The 21,312-nt window shown below is 37.2% G+C and overlaps 2 protein-coding genes across 4 annotated transcripts in view; both read right to left on the bottom strand.

Moving 5' to 3' along the window:
* Window positions 1-10,261, bottom strand: part of col14a1a (collagen, type XIV, alpha 1a) — a 143,583-nt gene extending 133,322 nt beyond the window's left edge. For all 3 annotated transcript variants that reach the window (XM_073811637.1, XM_065261271.2, XM_065261272.2), the window contains exons 1-3: window positions 9,972-10,261; window positions 8,246-8,367; window positions 5,154-5,270 (exon numbers count right to left, since the gene is read on the bottom strand). In XM_073811637.1, coding sequence (XP_073667738.1) covers window positions 5,154-5,270; window positions 8,246-8,333 — 205 coding nt within the window. In that variant the 5' untranslated portion in view covers window positions 8,334-8,367; window positions 9,972-10,261. The remainder of the gene's footprint in view (window positions 1-5,153; window positions 5,271-8,245; window positions 8,368-9,971) is intronic.
* A 6,544-nt stretch (window positions 10,262-16,805) lies between these two features.
* deptor (DEP domain containing MTOR-interacting protein) overlaps window positions 16,806-21,312 on the bottom strand; it is a 31,477-nt gene continuing 26,970 nt past the window's right edge. The window contains exons 10-11 of the mRNA XM_073811636.1: window positions 19,594-19,730; window positions 16,806-19,555 (exon numbers count right to left, since the gene is read on the bottom strand). Of these exons, the coding sequence (XP_073667737.1) occupies window positions 19,602-19,730 (129 nt within the window). The 3' untranslated portion in view covers window positions 16,806-19,555; window positions 19,594-19,601. The remainder of the gene's footprint in view (window positions 19,556-19,593; window positions 19,731-21,312) is intronic.

Genomic DNA, 21,312 nt, shown 5'->3' with positions numbered 1-21,312 from the left:
GTTTGCTAAAAAGCCCGTAATGTCACTATTTGTGTGTGGAGGACAGCTATGCATTTATAAAATCATCAGCTCAAACGTAAAGGAGACACCGAATCTCTATGCAACGGACCAGGATTGGCTTGTTTGTTGTTAACCCACAATATAACACCCGGCTCACGTCACAACGGAAGCCCAGTGGCTCAAACATGTGGAGAACTTCCTGTATTTGGTTCGGCCCGAGGTCCAGCAGTGTTTACACCACAGGTGGGTCACCCCAGAGTTCGGCAACAGCCGCTCCGAGACCACCTGTTTAGAGCGGTCTCGGAGCGACCGTTTAGTGCGCACCCGAGTGCGGCTGTTGTGTTCACACTGACCCAAACGCACCGTACTCGGAGCGACACGTCATTTGGGCCGACCTAAACAGTGTATATGTGAAAACACCCTTAATTAGCTGTTGAATGAGACAGACAGCACTTTTGTAAAAAATAATCATAGAATAAAGACATTGCACCAAGAACAATAACAAGTCATTTAACTCTTTCATTATATCAAATGAAATAACAGACCCCCTGCTTTCAAACAAACAAACAAAAAAAGTTTCATCATACCTTCATTAGTTATCTTTTTATTACCTCTTAAATATGGGTAGGTTTCTTAAAAAAAGCTGAGATAATTCAAATTTTGTGAAGGACTTTTGAATGATTTCAGATGCAGAGCAATCTTTAAAACATACACAGAGTTCTTTCTCTTTCACGTGAGGCGTTACTTCCGGGTCGTATAAGTTGCGTAAGTGGATAATAGCAGTATTGCGGAAAGCTCGAAATTTTCGTCATTGGCAACGAAGCGTTTTCTCTTAATTGACAAAATAACTCGTCAATGGCAGGGAAATGGTTAAATATAAATGGCACAGTGATACACCAGCACATTTAATGCCTGCTTAAGCTGGATTGAAAGTAATAAATTGTATTACTATTTGAGACCACATATTAAATTTTTGGAAATTGAGATTTATACATAAAGCTGAATAAATATGCCTTCCATTGGTAGATGAAAATCTGCAATATAATGGAACTTTTCCATTGCATAGTACTCCACGTTTTGGTTTGGGTCAGGTCGGGTCACCTCACCTCACTTTGGCTTGGTTAGCTTTTCCATTGAGTTTATTAACACAAGTGGGAGGGATTATAGGCCAGTTGTTATATTTGCGCTGCCTACTGCTGTGACATCAAACAAGTGAGAGCGTTGTTGTAGACCCTATCTATGTGGTACTAAAAAAAGTATTGGGTACTAAATACTGCACCCAGTGGAAAAGCTCCCAAAAGTAAGCTGACCCGACCCAAACTAAACCAAACCGTAGGGTACTACTCATTGGAAAAGTGCCATAAAGGTGCAAAAAAATCTAAATATTGAGAAAATCAACTAATGTTTTCCTAATGAGGTTCTAGCAATGCATATTTCTAATGACAAATATATTCAGATATATTTTCAGTCTGAATATTCATGGATATTTACTTAATAATGATTTTTGCATTTAAACATTTTTTTTTTGCTATTGCTATAAATATACCCATGCTACTTATGACTGGTTTTGAGGTCCAGGGTCACATTTGTCCATAATACAAAAGCCTTTCAAATTGAATGGAAAGCACATAATCTCCAAAATACCACAAAGAACATTCGGTCCATAGTAGATTGTCTGCACTTTTCTTCACGTATTAGGTCAGTGAACTACTGTAGTAGTACTTGCCTAATGAGTTGTGTGATGTACAAGTTACAATTTGTGGGTGGAAGCTTTATGTCCTTTCTGCAGCAAACAACTTCATGAGTATCGACAGTGACTAATGGTCTGTTCCAAAAAAAGACTCGAAATAAAACTTCTAAAAATGTCTGCTTTTGTAATTTTGTGCACTGCAAGGGAGGGCCGATAAAAAAAAAAACGTCCTTGACAGACCAGTTTGAAATTCAAAGCATATTATTGCATTAAAAGTGCCACCAAATTCCCAAAGAGTTGAACTTTCTTGCGTTTGAATCGGTTATACCTGAGCAGTGTTGTAGTCCCTGAACCTGACAAACAAGCCTGCCCCTGCAATTTAGATCCCTGACCAATGATCCTGATTAAAATCCTTGTGGCTTACAGAGAGATCAATTGAAGGGGAGTGAAAGTTGCTTGCTCAGCAGCCACAGGAGCGTGATTGGGGTTAGGTTTAGAGCAGATGGGGAGCCACAGATTACTGATGACTTTGCACATCACGCTTCATAGAAAAGTAAAAGAAGATTGCTGCAGACAGCAAACTGTCACCCGTCCTGACGACATGAAGAGATACCGAATTCTCATTTGTTCATACGAGACCAAAGGACAGATTCACTTTGTTGTACTGTAAGTGAACGTCTGCCTTACTGCTTTGATGTCTGACAAACCTGTGGCAGCAGGCTTTGGAGGGGAAAATATGTACAACGACTAAAAATGGGTATGAAATCAATTTGTGATTTGAGCTCAAGTGTGTTTATTTTGCTCAGCAGAGTTGGCAGCTTAGGTTAACTCATAAAGAAAGCATAACAGAAAAGCTTGTACTTTCCAATGCATGGAAATCGATAAATGTCTTTAGCTTGGTTTTCACAGACTGGGTCACGGGTTTTATTTACAACACCTTCGTAAATTAAAAAACTTGTGAAAACCAGGCTAAGGTCATTTTTTGTGATTTATTGTTTATAAAATCATCCTAAATAATGCTATGAACGTTGTGTGGAAATATAACCATGACATCTTTAAAATGACTGAGTAAGGCCATGTCAAAGATTAAAATCAATGATTGAAATCACATTTTAATGCTCCTAAACTCTTTATTTGATAATAAATCTTTAGCCTGGATTTTACAGACGGGGTCACAAATGTGTTAATACCCAATTTCTGTTTCCATAGAACAAATAAATATACCCTATAGAAATATAATAACAAATAATTAAACCCTCGCACAGCTAGCATCTGATAACAAAGGCGGTTAGATCTGCTGATAATCTCAGTTTGACCCCCCCCCCCCCTCCCCTTCATTCTGACTGTGTACCATAGCTAGACATTCCTCACCTCAATCACAAAAGAACAGCATTGACCCCCTATCACTGACTGATGGAGACCATCACCTGCCCTCATTTAGCCCAGCTCCATCACATTTAATACTTCAATTCAGGCCAACAGGGAAAATTATCATGCCGATAAATGCCACTTTGGACACAGAAACACAGCAAATGAGCTGCTATAATTAAACCAAGTGCTCTTCCCATCTGCTGGGGCCGTCTAACTGGCTGATAAATGCCTGAAAACAGGTCTAATAGTCACCGAGCCCAGGAATGCACAAGAAATAGCGAGTTTAGACAAGGCTCATTGTTGCCTCAGCATAGGGTTTGTGAGCATTTAACAAATGCGGTGAGTTTAACTAAACCACTTCGTCTGTATAAAACTGAGGAGTGACCCTTGGGTTTCTGTGTTGCTGTATCATGAGCCATATCAAAGCCAAGATGGGGACTATTGTCAAATATGTGTGGAAACAAATCCTTAGACTTGGCAAGGTTAATAATCACATCTGTTGAAAGTGTAATTCTTCCTCTGAACATATTTTAGGACCAAACCGAGGGCTAAAAATAAAACAGACTGTAGTAAAGACATTAAAGTCCTCCTGTGGTGAAAATAAAGCTTTTATTGTTGTTTATATGTCTATGTGGTGTTTTTAATATGCTATGACAAACCATGTTTAAATTCATCATTCTACACCATTGCCAAGTATGGGGCTGTTTACACTTGGTATTAAGATTTCTTTTCATCGATCGGATCACAAGTGGACGAGAGAGACACATTACGTTTACACCTGGTATTTAAATCCGTCTCTTTTGTCCACTTTCGACCGCTTCTGTCCTGAATACTGTGAGGGGACGGTCCGTGAGACGGTGGGCGAGTCTCTCTGCTGTCATTCAAACGCGAGCGGGAGTAATTATGAGTTTATATGGACGCAAACTAATATTATGTCGGAGTCCGCTGCTTGTTTAGCAAGTATACATGCTGCACAGTGTTTTGTACGTTTATATGTTGGAGCTTTCTCTGAATTTTCAGCGCAATTGATGAAATAGGATCGCGCAACTTTCACACGCTTTCAAAACGAAACTACGGAGATCAGCCGCTTTTTTTATCAATGAAAGGCTAAAAATAGCGCTATTCACCGTATTTTCACGCCAGAAGTCAAAAAAAGACGTAAAACTTGTGTTTAATACCTCAGATTAGATAAATGGGCGGAGAGAAGGCGGTCGCGTGTGGCTATTCGAACACATTCAACCACATGCGTCCCGCAACTCCAAAGCGATCCGATCGAAAGTGGTTTCGACTACCTTTGAAAGTGGTCGAAAGTGGACGCGTTCAAAACGTTTTGAACACCGTTTACACCTGGCATTAACGTCGTCCACTTGTGATCCGATCGACGAAAACGCATTAATGCCAAGTGTAAACAGCCTCTATGTGAAACCGGACTTAGCAGTTATGTGTCTGAAACTGCCGAATGCTACATCTATTTACTTATATATCCATGATCTGAGGTGGTGTGAAATATTGGAGGCGTGGGCTAATTCGCATAATCATATCCATGGTCCGAGCTGTGTGATCAAGTAAAATAGTTTTTTTTTTTTTCATTTATATATAAAGCGCATTCAACAGACACATGGCCATCCAAAGTGCTTTACAAGAGTAGAGGCGGGGACTCATTTGCACATTAATAGATTTGCGTATATTAAATGAGGCAAGGACGGCTATGAAGAAATTACTGTCACAGGCAAAACTTTTGCATATGCTATTATGATGCTCAAAGATGAGATTTAAGTGATAAAATGATATGGGGGACATTAATAATATACTTAAATTCACATGACAGGCAAGTTTCTAATTTCTACAGGTGCTTCTGTAGCTCAATGGTAGAGCATTGTGTTAGCAGTGCAAAAGGTCATGGGTTTGAATCCAGGGAACACACATACTGATGAAAAATGTGTGCATTTCCTTGGATAAAAGCATCTGCCAAATGCATAAATGTGAATTTATCTTCATATACAGTAAATGCATACATTTTGACCAGTATCTGACAGCGTGTGATATAGTATTACTGCAATACGATATGAATTGGCGACACATTGCTTCTTACCTGGTTCACTATTATAAATAAATCTGTAGCCATCATAATCTCCCCTTGGTTCCTTCCATGTGACAAGTAGCTTGCCTGCAGTGAGAACTTTAAATCGAAGTCTTCTTGGACCTTGAACTGCAAGGAAATAGTTCACATTAATAAACTGTGCAAAAGTGCATTATGAAAAAGATCATTATCCAAATGAAAGGTGTAATTATTTTGATAAAAGACTGAGAAAAGGTAAGTTTCAAGTCATATTCTCTTTCTCTCTCTCTCTCTATTGTTTATATTGGATTTGTAATAGCAGTTTTGGTTCATTTCTAGGTGATCTGTAATGATTTTTGGAAAGGCCGTGTGGTTAAATATTACACATCTATCAAAATGCAAAAAAGAAAGTAAATCAAACAGGCTATTGACTCAATAGAAATGGCAGGAGTGTATGAGAAGAGAATTTGACTTTAAAAGCCCAGAAAGGATCAAATAATGTATATTATTTTAAAGCTTTATAAAGATACCAGTGACAGTCAAGATGACAATACAAAAAAACATAAGTATACACTGTCAGAACAAATGGTCAAAAATGGTCCCTAGCTGTCACTAGGGCAGTACTGTTTTAAAAGGTACTCCTTTGCAATTAAAGAGTTCATATTAGTACCTCAGAGGTGCACATTGGTACCAAAGAGTGCATATTAATAACTAAAATGTTGGGCCTTTTTAACGGATACTATCCTAGTGACAGCGTGGGACTATTTTTTGACCATTTTTTTGACAGTGTAATTATGGACCCAACTGATTAAAGCTTCATCATTAAATTCCAAAGATTTATTTGTAAAAGTAACATCTCTCACCCTAAACTGTGTGTGTAAGCCCTTTGAGAAATCACCACACCCAAACATCACACATGCCCAATGAAAGACAATAACACAACATTGACTAATCATGCCAGAGTCAAGACAAGTCAGCTACACAACATAAAGAAACCATAATGACACAAAGAAAAAAGAGAAGAAATATAAGTGAATACTATTGGAAAAAAATGTGTTTAGGGGAAGAGGTAAGACCCAAAAATAGACCATCTCGCACCAACCTGATGATCGAAAATCTTCTGGGTTTCCAGTTGGGGGGAAATCTCCATTCTCATGGACATCTACAGTACACCACATTCAGTCCTGAACTCTCAATACTGTATGTGTCATTTATGATCTATGATTGATGTCTCACGATAGAAATACACTTTTAAAGCCTCTGCCATTTAAATCTGGGAACTATGCAGCTGTTTTGATTCATATGAATGGGAAAAAATATTTGCACGCATCAAATTTTTTTCATTTACAGTAACCCCCCCCCCTCACAAATACAGAGGAAAGAGTTGTGCCAGCTTAGTTTCTGCACACCGTGAGAAAAAATGAATGTGAAATACAATTTAGAAAGTAAATGCCAACAATGTCAAGATGCTGAATGTCTGCTTGTGAGCTGTAAATAATGAGGACGAACACAATACCCTCATTCGAAAACAGATTTCTGAAAGCATGTTGCAAGAGTATACTGACAGCTTCAAAGAACGCTGCATAGAAATCCGTATTTGCTCGTTCAAACCCTTTCCCAGGTATCTACGTCTCCTGGATTTGGTGATTAAAGGTTCTTGGGCAAACAGACTGCTGTGGAGATTGAGGAGGAGGAGACGAACATCCGCCATTGGTGGTTTAAGGACGACAAGTGCTGACTTGTAACTTGAAACGAGAAATTCGAGCAGGAGGTCCTGTATCTGTCTGAATATTAGAGACGAGCACCCGCAAATCCGCGGGCCTTTGATGTGGCTGTCTTTCATCCTTCTGGAGACACCCGTGCTTTAGCGTAGTTCTTACCCCAAAAGTCCTTTTATCAGCGTCCTTCCAATTACTCACCTGTCAGACGACTCATTTCAGACATTTATTTTCCCTGAACACAAAAATCGCTTTTGAAGGAATTAAAGTCTTAATGTCCGCTTTACTTTTAAGCCGTCAAAAGAAATATTTTGCTGGCAGTTTGATGCCGGTGTAAATTTTCACAGATTTGACTTTAAAAGAGCCATTTACATTCTAACCACACCCATGGAATTGTGGAAGGATTGTCCCATTTCCACCAAAATGTTTAAAAATACCTCATCCAGACAAATTGACTAATTAAAGCTTCTGTAAATGAGATTTACGGCGCATGAATCCAAACAACAATTACGTTGTGATTGTGGATGTGTTTTATAGCTGTTCTGCTTTACAGCCTGTTTAAAAATGACCTTAGGTGCCTTTGTATCATATTTCCTCGCACAAAAGGTCTGTCAGGCTTCATAACCTTCCCATACGTCTCGTCTCACTGTCTTCTGCTGCCCATTCATTCTGAACAGGGCTTTTACAGCTTTCTTCCAGACACCAGGCATACACAAACATAAGTGCAGCCTGTCTGTTGTGTTTTCTTGTTTTTTACCATCTTCCTGTTTTTATAATGAGCTGTTTAAATGGTCACTGAAAGATCCTGGCAACAGCTCTCAGTGATATATGAGGATGAAAAGAACCTGTCTGTGTTACACACATTTAAAGAACCATCCCTGCCTATTACACAAGATAAGGACTTGGAAAAAGAAAAAAGACAGAATTGAAGGGGAAATCAAAAGAGATGGACTAATCCAAACTTTATCTCCTGAACAACCTCCCAACTCCGATGATGATCCTGGCTCCACCTTCCACTCCAGGGCTTGAGAGGAATGTGAAACCATTTCCATACTGAGCAACCAATTAAACTTTTAAGCTGCCTTGAGGGATTATATCATTGCAGACACCGGTGAAAGTAAGAGTAAATGCTTTTGCACATCTTTATCCTCACTAAAACTCTAAAGGCCCTCTGTGGTTCTTTTTTCTTACTAACTAAGATGCTTAAATGATTCCTCATAGTATGGCGCACAAATGGTTAAATGTTTTCTTCATGCATCCACGATCTGATTGCGTGCCTTCAAAATGATAAGCTTCCCGACCAGACTGATGTGTTACAGAAACACAAACGAACCAATATTCCACAACACATTGCAAAATATGAACCTTAACAGACAGCAAAACCTATTTCTGTCAGATGGCAATTACCTTGAGCTGAGGCAGGAGCAAAACACTGAATCAGTGCCAGAGAGATAAGCGGACACCACAGCTTAATCCTCAATCCGGACACCTGCATCCTTACAGCTGTGCGAGTGATGCTTCCCCTGTACCTATAGAGAGAGAGAGAGAGACAGGCAGAGTGGAGGAATTCATTGAAGTTGTGTAGCCTCAGGGGGATTTCAATGAGCGGGAGGGGGCGGGGGATTGGTCTGGGATCTCTATGCAGGGTCAAGAACAGTAAAGACTTTGTTAAGTTTTGATGGACAGCCAGTGAGAAGAGCTTCCTGAGGACCATTGTTGTTCATGAGAACAAGCAGGACACTACGGCTCCTGTCATTCATTCTGGATAACAGGGCTGATGTGCGCTTGGAGAGGATGCAGTTCGGGCTTGTTCAAGAGGGCACCCCCACTTAACTTAAACAATGGTCTGAATTAGGGTCAAGACATTGCGTTGGTTAGCTACAGACCGTGGTATGTAGTTTCAAGAAAAGTCAATTTTCCTCAGACTTTGTGTGACAAAGACTTAAAGACAAAGTCGAAGAAAAAAGGCTACATGTGCACTGGGGCATGTTTTACTGTTTAACATCTGGGTGTCTGTCTTTAAAAATCGTCACCTTCCTAAACTAATTGCCTTAGTAATTTTTTGACAAAAATGTTTTAGGCTGTTTTATTTTGCCTGAGTCAAAAGACATTGAGACTTCCCTTACAAAAAATAACCATGGGTTTTTTTGTGGTAAAAGTGTAGTAACCATGGTTTTTTGGTGTATTGATTACTATCAGCAAAACCATGATTTTACTACAGTAACCATGTTTTTTTTTAACTGTAGTAAAACCATGGTTAATTTTCGTAAGGGTTAGGCAATTTTACAAGCTTTTCTAAATGGCAGCTGCATCAAGAAAAACGCAAATCTACAATCTCTGAAGTTAGTTCTATTTATTTGTGTTTTCTAAGAAACCTGAAAAAATGACTTCTTGCAATTAGTTTAGGAAGGTGACGAAATGATAGTTGAGTATCACGTGGTGCTGGCGTTGTCTATCGTGTATTAGACCAATGGTATTTGTGTTTGTTATTGTTAAGGCACGGTTTATGCACTATTTTCGCTAAATATTGCATATTTTGTAGTCAAACAACAGCTTTTTTTAATCCATTGTTAAATTTTCTCTCTCTCTCTCTCTCTCTCTCTCTCTCTCTCTCTCTCTCTCTCTCTCTCTCTCTCTCTCTGTGTGTGTATGTATGTTTCACCTGCTATTCTCGCGCTGAATTCTAAAATAAACATCAAGCGATCACCTTCACTTCTCAACAGCAGAGGACAGTATATAAAACTTTTAAAAATACATGTAGGATATATAAAGTAGCATGTAACATTTATGTTTTGATAGTGTCTGAGACATCGCCACGTTTTTTACGCATGTTTTTTCTCAATATAGTCATGCTTTTTACGAAATTAAAATAAAATAAAATATCATATAGCATAATAATATTAATATAAAAAATACACTTTAAAGTAAATTGTGTATTTGCAAAAAAACAAACCACAAAAAAGCTAGATTAATATAAATTTAAGTAGTCAAACGTAAATAACAAAAGTGACAGAAAATGCCCAGATCCTTAAGAGTGTATATTTTTCCTTATTAAAAATCCCAGTCTTGTTTAAACAAACGCAGGTCAGGTAATATAATAATGCGATAAATGATCCAAACAGCAAGGTCTTACCTTTCACACCATCCGCTTCAAATAAATGCAACAAAATCCTGTTGATATAAATGTGATCCTAGTTCCCGCGTCTTGTGATAGTCAGACTTCACTCGTGCCTCAGACCGACAGAGTCCGTGTGCGCGTGTCGTCCGTCGCTATTCTCTCATTCCCTGCGCTCTTCAGCTCTGCACCTTATTTCATCCTTTAGTCTCGAGTCTGAAAAAAGCCTTCGTGCACATGCGACCAATTGCAGGCACTGGACAGACGACAAGCGATCTCACGATCCTCAAGAGCCCTTCTGCAATACTTCAGCCTGCCTACGTATACTGAGTCAATGCTGGGAAGATCATGCACAGGAATTACATTGTCATTTGCATCTGTACAACCTACGACAGGATGATGAAGTTCATACTTTTTGAACACTTTCTAATTATATTGTAAATGTAATTGATTCACCCAGAACAGCACTGAGATTTACTGAATATGATCTTCTATTCTATCATATTTAGTTTTTGTATTTTTCAATGATCATCACATTTTATGTATTTATTCTCCTTTCTTTCTTAACAAATGAACTCTTTATTTGAACACCTGAGTTTTATACTCCACCAGTATCACCTGCAACCTCAATTTATGTGTATGTCGAGCAGGGTACCAACAAAGCTATCTGAATGTACACATAACAGCAAAGAAGATGTGAAAGATATGTGAGATGTTTCATACTTTGTGCAGGTTGTTCACTGGACAGAATCCAAAGTGCAATGTTATTTTTAAAACTTTTTGTCCTCAAGATTTCCCTGTCAGAAAGTAGTCAAAAAATGGTTCAGTGATGTCACTGGGACAGTACCCTTTAAAAAGGTACTAACAGATGTGTCAACCCATTTGGTACCAATATGTACCTTTGAGCTACTAATATGCACTCTTTGGTTCCAATTTGTACCTCTGAAGTAATATAAACTCTACAAAGGTGTACCCTATACTTTTTGAAAGGGTACCACCCCAGTAACAGCTAGGGACCTTTTTTGACTATTTTATGTTCTCATGCTCAAGGTTTCCTAGATTCATTTAAGAATGCAGATCTCACATGATATGCATTAGTGACAAGAAAAGCAAAAATGTATGAAAACACAATCTAGTAATCCATATTCAATCTTACCGCTTGGTTATGGAGATGTAAGGATATTTGAATATATTTATTCAGTATTTGATTGCCGTCGCAATCTAGCTCGAACTGAATCTTCTCATTTGCATGACACATCTGATGAGTAAATAGAGGACTTCATAAACTTTCCATATGATCCTCCAACATGTTTTCTGAAGGTTGTAAAGGTAGAAGCAGTGTTGACTAATGACTTCTGAATTTCAATTTACAACCATTAAACAATATGCAGTTACTAATAATGAGTCTACCTTGAATTTCTCCTGAGAGAAGACTGTAATGTACTCAGCTTGTTGCTGAACATTATTTCACTACAGCCATTTTGTTTACAACAACTCCTTAATGAGAATTTTGTGTGAATATGCACTGGGGACCTTCGCAGTTCTTTAGTCTTTACAACACGTTCATCCTTCAGAAGAACATTTGGATCTTTGAATGAAAGTGGATCTCGTGGACTTTCTTTGTCTTTCAGAAACTGCGCAGTTCTTCGCAGTTCAATGGCTCATTGAAGGCAGAACAGCTTGCTGTGGATATAGCATTCATCAACATCAACGTATCCTACAGTCGGCCTAAGACACCTGGATGGTGACATCCAGTGGCTGTAAACTCTCAAGGTCTGAATGGCTTATTCCCAAATGACAAGGCCAGGCGTAATGAGGCATTGTGAGCTAATCAGTGGGTTCATTCAGCAGACTCCAAAAGAACCTTCTATTACTTATAGGCACTTCTAATTAACCGTGGGATACAGTAAAGATGATGCCGTGGAGGGGTCCGTAAGACCCTGGGGATATGGGAAAGAGCAGCTGAAGGAGACGTAGCAGATGTACGCTTGCCCATAAAAACGGATCTCACACCCACACGTACTTTACATAAACTGTGAGAGGACAAACAAATACGATATTTGGATTGCAAGCTGTGCATGTTGCGGCAAAGACTTTTTTCGTTCAAATGGTCTCTTGTGAGCGGTGGATGCGCATTTAACAACATGGCAGATGTATGGTATAAAAGAATGCTGAATGCAAACTGGCTTTCTCCGAGGCTTTGCAAGGGTCACGGTTGTGGCACTGACTGATCCACTGCATATTGATTTTTGATAATTCAGCTTATCTTTAGTAACTGCTTTGATCTCTTTAGTGAATATGCATGGCTTAAAGTTAAACAGTTCATCCTTAAATGCAAAGTCTGTCATTTTCTTATTCGCTTGTTGCTTTTTTGTGTGAAACACAAAAGGCGATGATAATCAGAATAGTAGTGACAGCATCAATCGCCATATGTGTCAACATTGTTCATACCTTCTTCTCATGTTCCACAGAAGAAAAAAATTCATGGAGGTTTAGAATGAATCGACTGAATAAATGATGAAATCATTTTTGAGTAAGCTATTTCTTATCATCCGGTGAAGGACATAAATGGTCATTTGAGATGATAGCTCAGGTTTGCATATTCATCAGAATTTGTCTGATTTCCAGATATTGTGAGTGGGCTGATGACCTTGTTCAAACTATTTTTAATATTTGGCTGGTCTTTTCATTTCCCCGTGTTATTCATTCATGGGAAGGTTTTACAAAAGATTCATCATTAACACAAAAGGTTAATATTTTCCACAGACGGCCCTGTAAAGATAATCAGTCTGCATAGCTGCACTGCTGGCCAACGATATCATGCATAAACCCTGCTCGGGCAATGATCTGTGCTCATAAAATTATAAGGGATACGTGGCCTTTCATCTTCAGAGGTCTGACCCAAAACATCGTATGATTCCTTCAATCTCAGTAAATATATCTCTGGGATGTTATGAGTTTTATCATGTTTTCTCTGATAACATTAAAAATAACTGCAAAAAGGAACACGCGCTATGGAAAGATGTTTGTCAGAATGAAATCTGTGTAACACAGGGCCCTGGTGTGATACTGAGGGATTAGCTGAGAAGGAGCGGTCGGGATCTGATAAGATTCATCCTTCAGTTGTCAGTGAACTGCGCGTGGTCTATTGAACTTAGAAAATATCCAGACCGCCTCTCACTCCTATTTGTTGGGAAACCAGAGCATAGGAGATAAACCTTTGTGTTGTCCACATTTGTAGACAGGTGTGGTTGCTCTGTGTCATTTGGATCCGCTTTGAATTAGTACTTCACCACACCACAGGTTAATAATGGCAAGTTCTTCACTTTGACATCATTTATTGTCATCCATTACATTTTATTTATCTACTAATGATATCTAATTTTGTGAATCTTGTCTAATTTCATTTAAATGAATGAAGCAAACTCAATAAAGAATCGCGTATTAGTGAAGTGTTGATTTATGCCAGGGGTTAAAAGTTTGTTTCCCTGGTCTAACCTCATTTAGTGTGCAGGGGATTGTTTGCTTTAGACGACCACCTTATGTCAACACTCACGATTCACTTTGTCTGCTCCAACATCCAGGGTCATTTATTTAGCTATGCTTTGGTGCAAAGGATTAAAGAAAGAGAAAAATATGAATGCTGTTACGTTTCGTTCAAATAGCATCACATAAGATTAATATACTAGAACAGACAAGCACATTAAAAGGAACTGGAAAAACACATTGGCTCAGTAGGAAGCATTTGAGCAGGAAATGAAAAATGTGATGCATTTAACCTTGTGTTAAAGATGATTACACAGATGGTAAGTTATTTAAGGGCACACTAGTTTAACAGTGAAGTGGTTGCTACAGATTATTTTAATGTAATTCACTAAGAACCAAGACAGACAGACAACAGTGCAACACTGTCCTCTTGTGACAAAACAGAGAAACTTCACAATCAAATATTGGATGGCCAAAATACATTTATATTAGAGGCTTTTATCCATATCGACTTACACAATTTTTTATCATCTAAGGGGGGTTGTGTTCACAAACTGCCAACACACATTATGTCCAAACACCTTATAAAACTGAATTTTGCATAATAAGTGCCTTTTACTTTTTTAAATTTTTTTTTTTTTTTTTTGAATGCTGGGAGAGATGGTTGGAAAATCGTTTCACCTATATATATGGTTCCAAAACGCGATAAACACAAATAAATTAGTTACCACCAAAATCAGTATTGTCAGTATTAAAAAGTAAATTCTTATTTTTACACAAAATCCAATATCCGCCGTGTTATTCTGTCATTTTACTCCCTTTTTTCCCCAAAACGCAATAAACACAAGTCCTCCTTCTGCAGAGTGCAATAAATCCGCTCAACAAATCACAGCGCACCATTCCACGCATTGTAAACAATAATGACGGCGTGTTGAATACACACAGAATAGTTTTCCTCATCTACTTTGTACTTCATGATCAACAAACAAACAAAAACCAAATAATAATTTTGATGGCATTGATAAACCTGTGGTGGTTTTCTGTGGCGGGGAAGAAACGTAAGCCACTCAGGCACTCAGGCGATGGAAAAATGCCGGCTGTTACTTGTTCTCACACAACAGCATCAAGCTTCTGTCATGCTAACACATTGACCCCAGGGGATCTTATGAAAAACTTTCCATTATTTTACTCAAAGTCAATGAAAATAAAGTAGGACCAAAACATTTTACAGCTGATCGCTGTCAAAAAAGTTCTGCGAAGACGTCCCAAGGATGACAGCAGCAAGGGCAGTGTTCTTAATATGACAAAGTAAGTGTTTCGATAAATTACATTAATGTTTATTTTTATCAGTGCATACCACTAGTCAACTAAATGAATATAACATGGCACCATTTATATATTGATTCAATGGATTTATAGCATTTTGAAAAAAACACTTGTTATGCATTTATTGCATTTTGCGGATTTTTTTATATAATATTAATAATCTTTTGGAACTTTGTACCTCTGAAGTAATATTATGAACTATTTAGATACAAAGGTGTACCTTTTGAAAGGGTACATATTTTGACCATATTTTCTGACAATGTAAACTTTATAGAGGTTTTGGACATCTTTTAGCTAGTCAGGGTGGCTGAGCCACCAGCTTAAAACCAGCTTGACCAGGCTGGAAGCGTGGTCAGTTTGGCTAAGCAGGTTGGCTGTTCTTAGCTGGTTTAAGATGGAAGTAGCTGGTTTAAGCTGGTCCTCCCAGCCTGGCAAATCTGAGCAAGCTGGTTTTCCTGGTCAAGCTGCTTTTAGCTGGTGGGTCAGCTGGTCTCTAAATCCAGCCTGCTACACCAGCTTAACCAGCTAAAACCGTATACATTTATATAAATGTATACTACATTTGGTACCAAGATGTACCTTTGAGATACTAATATGCACTCTTTGGTACCAAAATGTGTCTTAGAGGTATATAATGCGAACTCTTTAGGTCCAAAGGTGTACTTTTTAAAAAGGGTTTACCACCAGTAACAGCTAAAGACCACTTCTTGTTGTTGATAATTTTTCTAAAAGTGCACAAGATCTCTGTAACCAACAGGTGGCACTACAGTAATGCTTTGAAATTCATTAAGTTAACAGCATAACATCATCTTTGTAAACATAGTTTATCTTAATAGATTTTGATTCTTGACCCTGGTTATGAACATTCAGTACAGAATAATATATAGTGATTAATAATTAGATTTGCTTACACAAACACATGGATTATCTAAGCAAGGCTTTATGCATATAAAAACAAAAGCCTTCCAGTTTCAATATTCATTATAACCAAACAGGCCCCTGGTCTCTACTTCTTTGCAATGAGTGCACATTTATATTCTATAAGCAAGAATGTGTTAATTTTTTACACATTGTTTTGTGTTATGCTATTTAACACATTTTGTGTTACTCTAACACATTACGGGGAGGTTTCACGGACAAAGCTCATACTAGTCTCAGACTAAAATGAATGTTTGAGGTGTCTTAATTTAAAAACAATTTGCAATGACATATCTTAAAATATATCCGTGCCATTGTTTTGTCTCAAGATGCACACCAGGATTGTTTTTTGTAAGATATGTTACTACTTATTAAACTACTTAAATGTCCTAGTATAACTAAGGTTTAGATTAATCTAAACCCTGCACTGTAAAAAATACTTTGCTGCCTTAAAATTTTTTGTTGAATCAACTCGGATTTACAAGTTATTTCAACTTACTATTATTTATCTTGACTAGAGATGAGTTGTTATAACTACAGGTGAGTTGTTATAAATTTAAGTTGACTTTTCTCAACTATATTTTATAAGTTGTGACAACTAATTTCTGTTGACATGACTCGTAAATCTGAGTTGATTTAACAAAAAATTTTAAGGCAGCAAAGTATTTTTTACAGTGTGTCTAGGAAACTACCCCTATGTGTCATTTTGTGTTGATTTTATGTTTAAATAAATAAGAGGGACAACACAATATGTGTTAAAACAACACAAAATGTGTTGTTCCAATAATAACACAAAATTTTACACAGTTTTAAGAGTATAAATTTACGCATTGGCCTTGACCCTCTCTCTTGAAAATAAATGTGCTTCCTGATGCCATAGAACCATTTTTGGCTGTATGGTTCCATAAAGAACCTTTAACATCCAAGGAACTTTCTGTTTTCCAAAAGGCTTTTGTAGTAAATAAAAGCTTCAATAAATTATGAAAATGTAGGGAAAAAATGGTTCTTCTGGTGAAAAACCTTTTAGGCACCTTTATTTTTAAGACAATGTTAATAAAAGATTATTATCTATCAGTGTTAATGAAGTCAACTGGTTTATAGGAAATAAGAAACAGACAACAGTTCTGAAATGAAATCAAGATCTTTAATAAAACATTAATCAAATTGACATTAATTTTCATCTAGAGCTGCACAGAGAAATACACATACGGTACCGGGAGTCTCCTCCATTCACAAAAACAAACAAACAAATAGACATGCATTGAACTCAGTTGCATCAAAGTGAGTTTCGGATGAAATTCTCTCTTATTAACCTAAAACAAATGAGCGATTAAAAAAACAGACTGTAAGAACCATCCGATTAGCTTATATCCTGCCGGTAGGGTACATGTGGCACGTTTACATCCGTATTTAACAGACTACTCAGACAAAAGGATGCTGATTGTCAAGATCACCCGGAAATCTTCACCAACAAACAGCCTTTAAAAGAGGCCACGGTACAGTATGTATTGTATGATAAGTAAAGTTGTGACCAGCTGTGAGCATTAGCAGCATAATGTGAGTCATTAAGGCAGAAGATTCAAGCTTATTGTTGTACTTATTCTATGCACAAAACATATTGTATAATTAAAAGATCATTAGAGTGTAGTTGTGTTATTGTCCTTAATACAAATGAGTACACAGCATCTTGCAAAACTACCATCCCGCCTAAAATGTTTACTTAACATTTTCAGTTGTGTCATAATGTATAATACACACTATAGATTATAAAAGATGAACACTTTCTTGATTCCTGCACAATGTTTGTACTGTATTTGTACAAAATACACGTCTAGAAGTTCTTAACACACACGGTACAGGACAAGGCTACTGTATTTTTTCAATTAGTCAATAATTCCTTTAACTACATACTTTTAGTAAGCAAGTATGATGATTGTGTTGATTTATTTATTGATCTTTACTCTATTACATCTGTATAAACACAATATGCGTCTATTCTAAAATGTTATTTGTCATGTTAGAACAGTAACACATACACAAAACCATATTATTTTGTGTAATAATATAGGAACATTATACATTGATTGCCTTCTTGTTGCCTAATGGGCAAATAGAGAATAAAAACTAGCTAGATATACAACACACTTGAAAAACAGAAACTGAGACACAATACAAGAGCATCTTTTAGATGTGCGTTAGGATTTAAACATTCAAGTTTCAGCTAAAAGAAAGTCTGTAAGTGCTGTTGTTGGTCGTCCCCTGCATATAAATGAATGTGTCAAATCTGTATATTAGTTTATAAGTGCCAATTGGCCTGGCAGAAATATAAGGGAGTTATTTTAAACTAATCAAAACCAAATCAAAAATACCTGACACAGCAAGTGCTGAACATTTACTGTCTATAGATCACAGCCTCTCTAAAACATTAAAGGGTACCTTGACTATGAAGACTTGTGTGCTTTAATACTTTATATTTGGGATAGAAACACATCAAATATTTTCATTACTAGTTGTCACAAAATATTACTACAGTTTACTATAGTAAATACTATAATATAACTATAATACAACTATATTATGTGAGAATGTTTTACTCCCACCTCTCAGATCGTCATTTATTTTGATCATTTTTCATTTGTATGTTTACTCTATTGTTCAGCATTTATGTTACTCTCAGGTTTTTGTATTTTAAATGACTGCAGGTGTCAGGACCACATACTGCCACATACTGTCTGTGTGCATTTATAACTCTCATCTTCTGTTTCACTTCATTTAACAATCTACTTGTAACTATCGTCCGATTCACGATTTTACATTTCCTTTGGTGTGTAAGTGTGTGTTAGTACATGTTAGCAATATGCAAAAGGTACAAATCCCAAGGTAAACGATGATGCGAGTTCTCCTTTCCAACATTAATCTCTTTTCTTGGACTACAACAAACACACGCATTGTAGGCAACAATTTACTTCCTGGGAATGGTGATGTAGACAAGATTAACATTCTCATAATTCCTCCCGCTTCGGACTTAGCCTGTAAGTTAACTCCTGTTAGCATTGCATTGTGACTGAATCTTTCAAACATGGTAAGGAGCGTCACATTTCTGGCTGATGTCAGAGCTATTCAGACCAATCACAACGTACAGATTAGGTGGCCAATCAGGGACACATAGCTTTTCAAATCCGTGAGTTTTGTACAAAATCAGAGCGTTTCAGGAAGACAGGTAAATCTGGAGCTACAAAATTGTACGGTATGTGGAAAATAATGTGTTTTTTGAAACTTAAACCACGCAAACACATTGTATTGTGTCTATATACACAATTTTTAAGGTAAGTATTGTGTGTAAACAAAACGGCGGCCTCTGAGTTAATTGACATTATTAATCTATTTAATGTTAGTGTATAGTCGGGGTACCCTTTAAATGAAGAAAAACAGAGTTAAAAAGAGCAATGTGCCCTGCCCTTACCTGAATGGCACAAATATATTACTTTTTAGTATACAGTATGTGTGAACTGACATGTCTCGACCACCACAAGTGTTTTACTTGCTACAATTCTAAATAAAATCTGCTACAAAATAATATTTGGCAGTTGCTTTCTCACATGATCTCAGAAAATATGTCCAGTTACAGTCTCAGCAGTCATGGACCAGTAACAGTCGATGAAGAGCCAGTGTGAGGCACGAATGTCAAAGCATAGATTAGTGTCAAAACGAATGGTTTGGATTAAAACGAAGAACAGAATCAAGAGGTCACTCATCTCTGAGCACACCAGCGCAACAGAGAATTTATATAGGAGAGAGGGGGGAGTTCTGCCTGTCCTCTCACAGAGAGAGAGAGAGAGAGAGAGAGAGAGAGAGAGAGAGAGAGAGAGAGAGAGAGAGAGAGAGAGAGAGAGAGAGAGAGAGAGAGAGATCTTGTCTTCAGCATTCTGCTTCTTCCATAACTTCCATAACCACTGTTCTAGGACCAGTGAGGATAAGATTACTGACAGACCTGTAGTCCAGATTGAGCACGCTCAGTCCATTAACTGACACCACAAACTGACGCACCTGTTGAGACAGCAGGACAAAATATCCATAAAGATACAAAGGTACTGATAAAGCACATAATTAACCACATACTGTAATAGTCGCTATTTATAGTTCACTAATCACATATAAGCAAACGCCACAGCTCATTCTGTCGAAATTCTGTTATCATTTACTCACCGTCATGCTGTTGTTGTTTTCTGTCGAACACTAAAGAAGATGTTTTGATAAATGATTTTAAGCACACAGTTGACTGTATCCATTGACTGTAACCATTTATCCTAGTGAAGTCAATAGGTGGTTACCATCATTTATCCAAATATCTTCTTTTGTGTTCAACAGAAATAAAACTCATACAGGTTTAGAACAAGTAAATGATGACAGAAATTTAAAAAACTTTATCCCAAAAATGCAAATCACACACTACATGGCTCACAGGGCAGCTATACTGTACTATGCCTAAAAGCAATTTTTTTTTTTAAATTCAAATGTTTTATCTGTTTTGTTTATTGCATTTACTTTCATTTTGTTCTTAATGATTTTTACTGACTCATAATGGAGATATTAAAATTTTAAAGGAGCTTTTAGCAGTTCCAATTGTTGCTTTATTTATTAATCCTTAGTTTTTAAATTCATCTTTCAAATCCATGATCTTAATTTAAATCTATTAAATAACCTTTTGAAACACCAGTAATGTTTATATTACTTGTGATTGTCATCGTGTGATTGTCCTTTACACCCACCCTAATCCCTATCACAAAGCAACTTTTACACGCTCACCATTTTGTAAGCTCAACTTTCAACATGTCCTTAAACATGTCAACATGCCCATTTAATCTGGCATTATATCAGATATTGCACATTCCTCACACTCTGGTGAATGTAACTTCAACAGCCTTAATGTCTGTGCTTTGAGGTAGCCTTGACCTTGACTGATATGATAATAGCAATATTAGGATTAATCTTTAAACATAAAAACACATTTAAAGGGACACTCCACTTCCATTCAGCTGATCTCCGGGTCTGGCGCTTCACTTTTAGCATAGCTTAGCATAATCCATTGAATCTGATTAGACCATAAGCATCACGCTAAAACATAACCAGTTTCGATATTTTTCCTATTTAAAACTTGACTCTTCTGTAGTTACATCATGTACTAAGATCGTCGGTCTTAGTACACGATGTAACTACAGAAGAGTCAAGTTTTAAATAGGAAAAATATTGAAACTCTTTGGTTATTATTGAGCGTGATGCTAATGGTCTAATCAGAATCAATGGATTATGCTAAGCTATGCTAAAAGTGGTAACGCCAGACCAGGAGATCAGCTGAATGGATTCCAAAACAATAAGAATCAAATATTTAACTCTAGGGGAGCTGGAAAATTAGATCTTTTTTTTCAAAAAAAGTGCAGTGTCCCTTTACTGCGTGACATGACCTTACAGAGTCAACACACTGTCCTATATAAATCATTTGTTGTGTGGTGTTAATGTAGGTAATGAAAGTTTGAATATGACTTGTGACATTCCAAAACAATTTTTTTGTCATATGGGCAAATACCCTAAAATAAAAATGCTGTTTGAATGTATAATACATCAACTGTAT

Source organism: Paramisgurnus dabryanus, chromosome 13 (genome assembly GCF_030506205.2).
Source record: "Paramisgurnus dabryanus chromosome 13, PD_genome_1.1, whole genome shotgun sequence".
NCBI lineage: Eukaryota > Metazoa > Chordata > Actinopteri > Cypriniformes > Cobitidae > Paramisgurnus > Paramisgurnus dabryanus.
The sequence above is the reverse complement of the archived record's forward strand: the minus strand, read 5'-3'. Positions and strand labels throughout refer to the sequence as shown.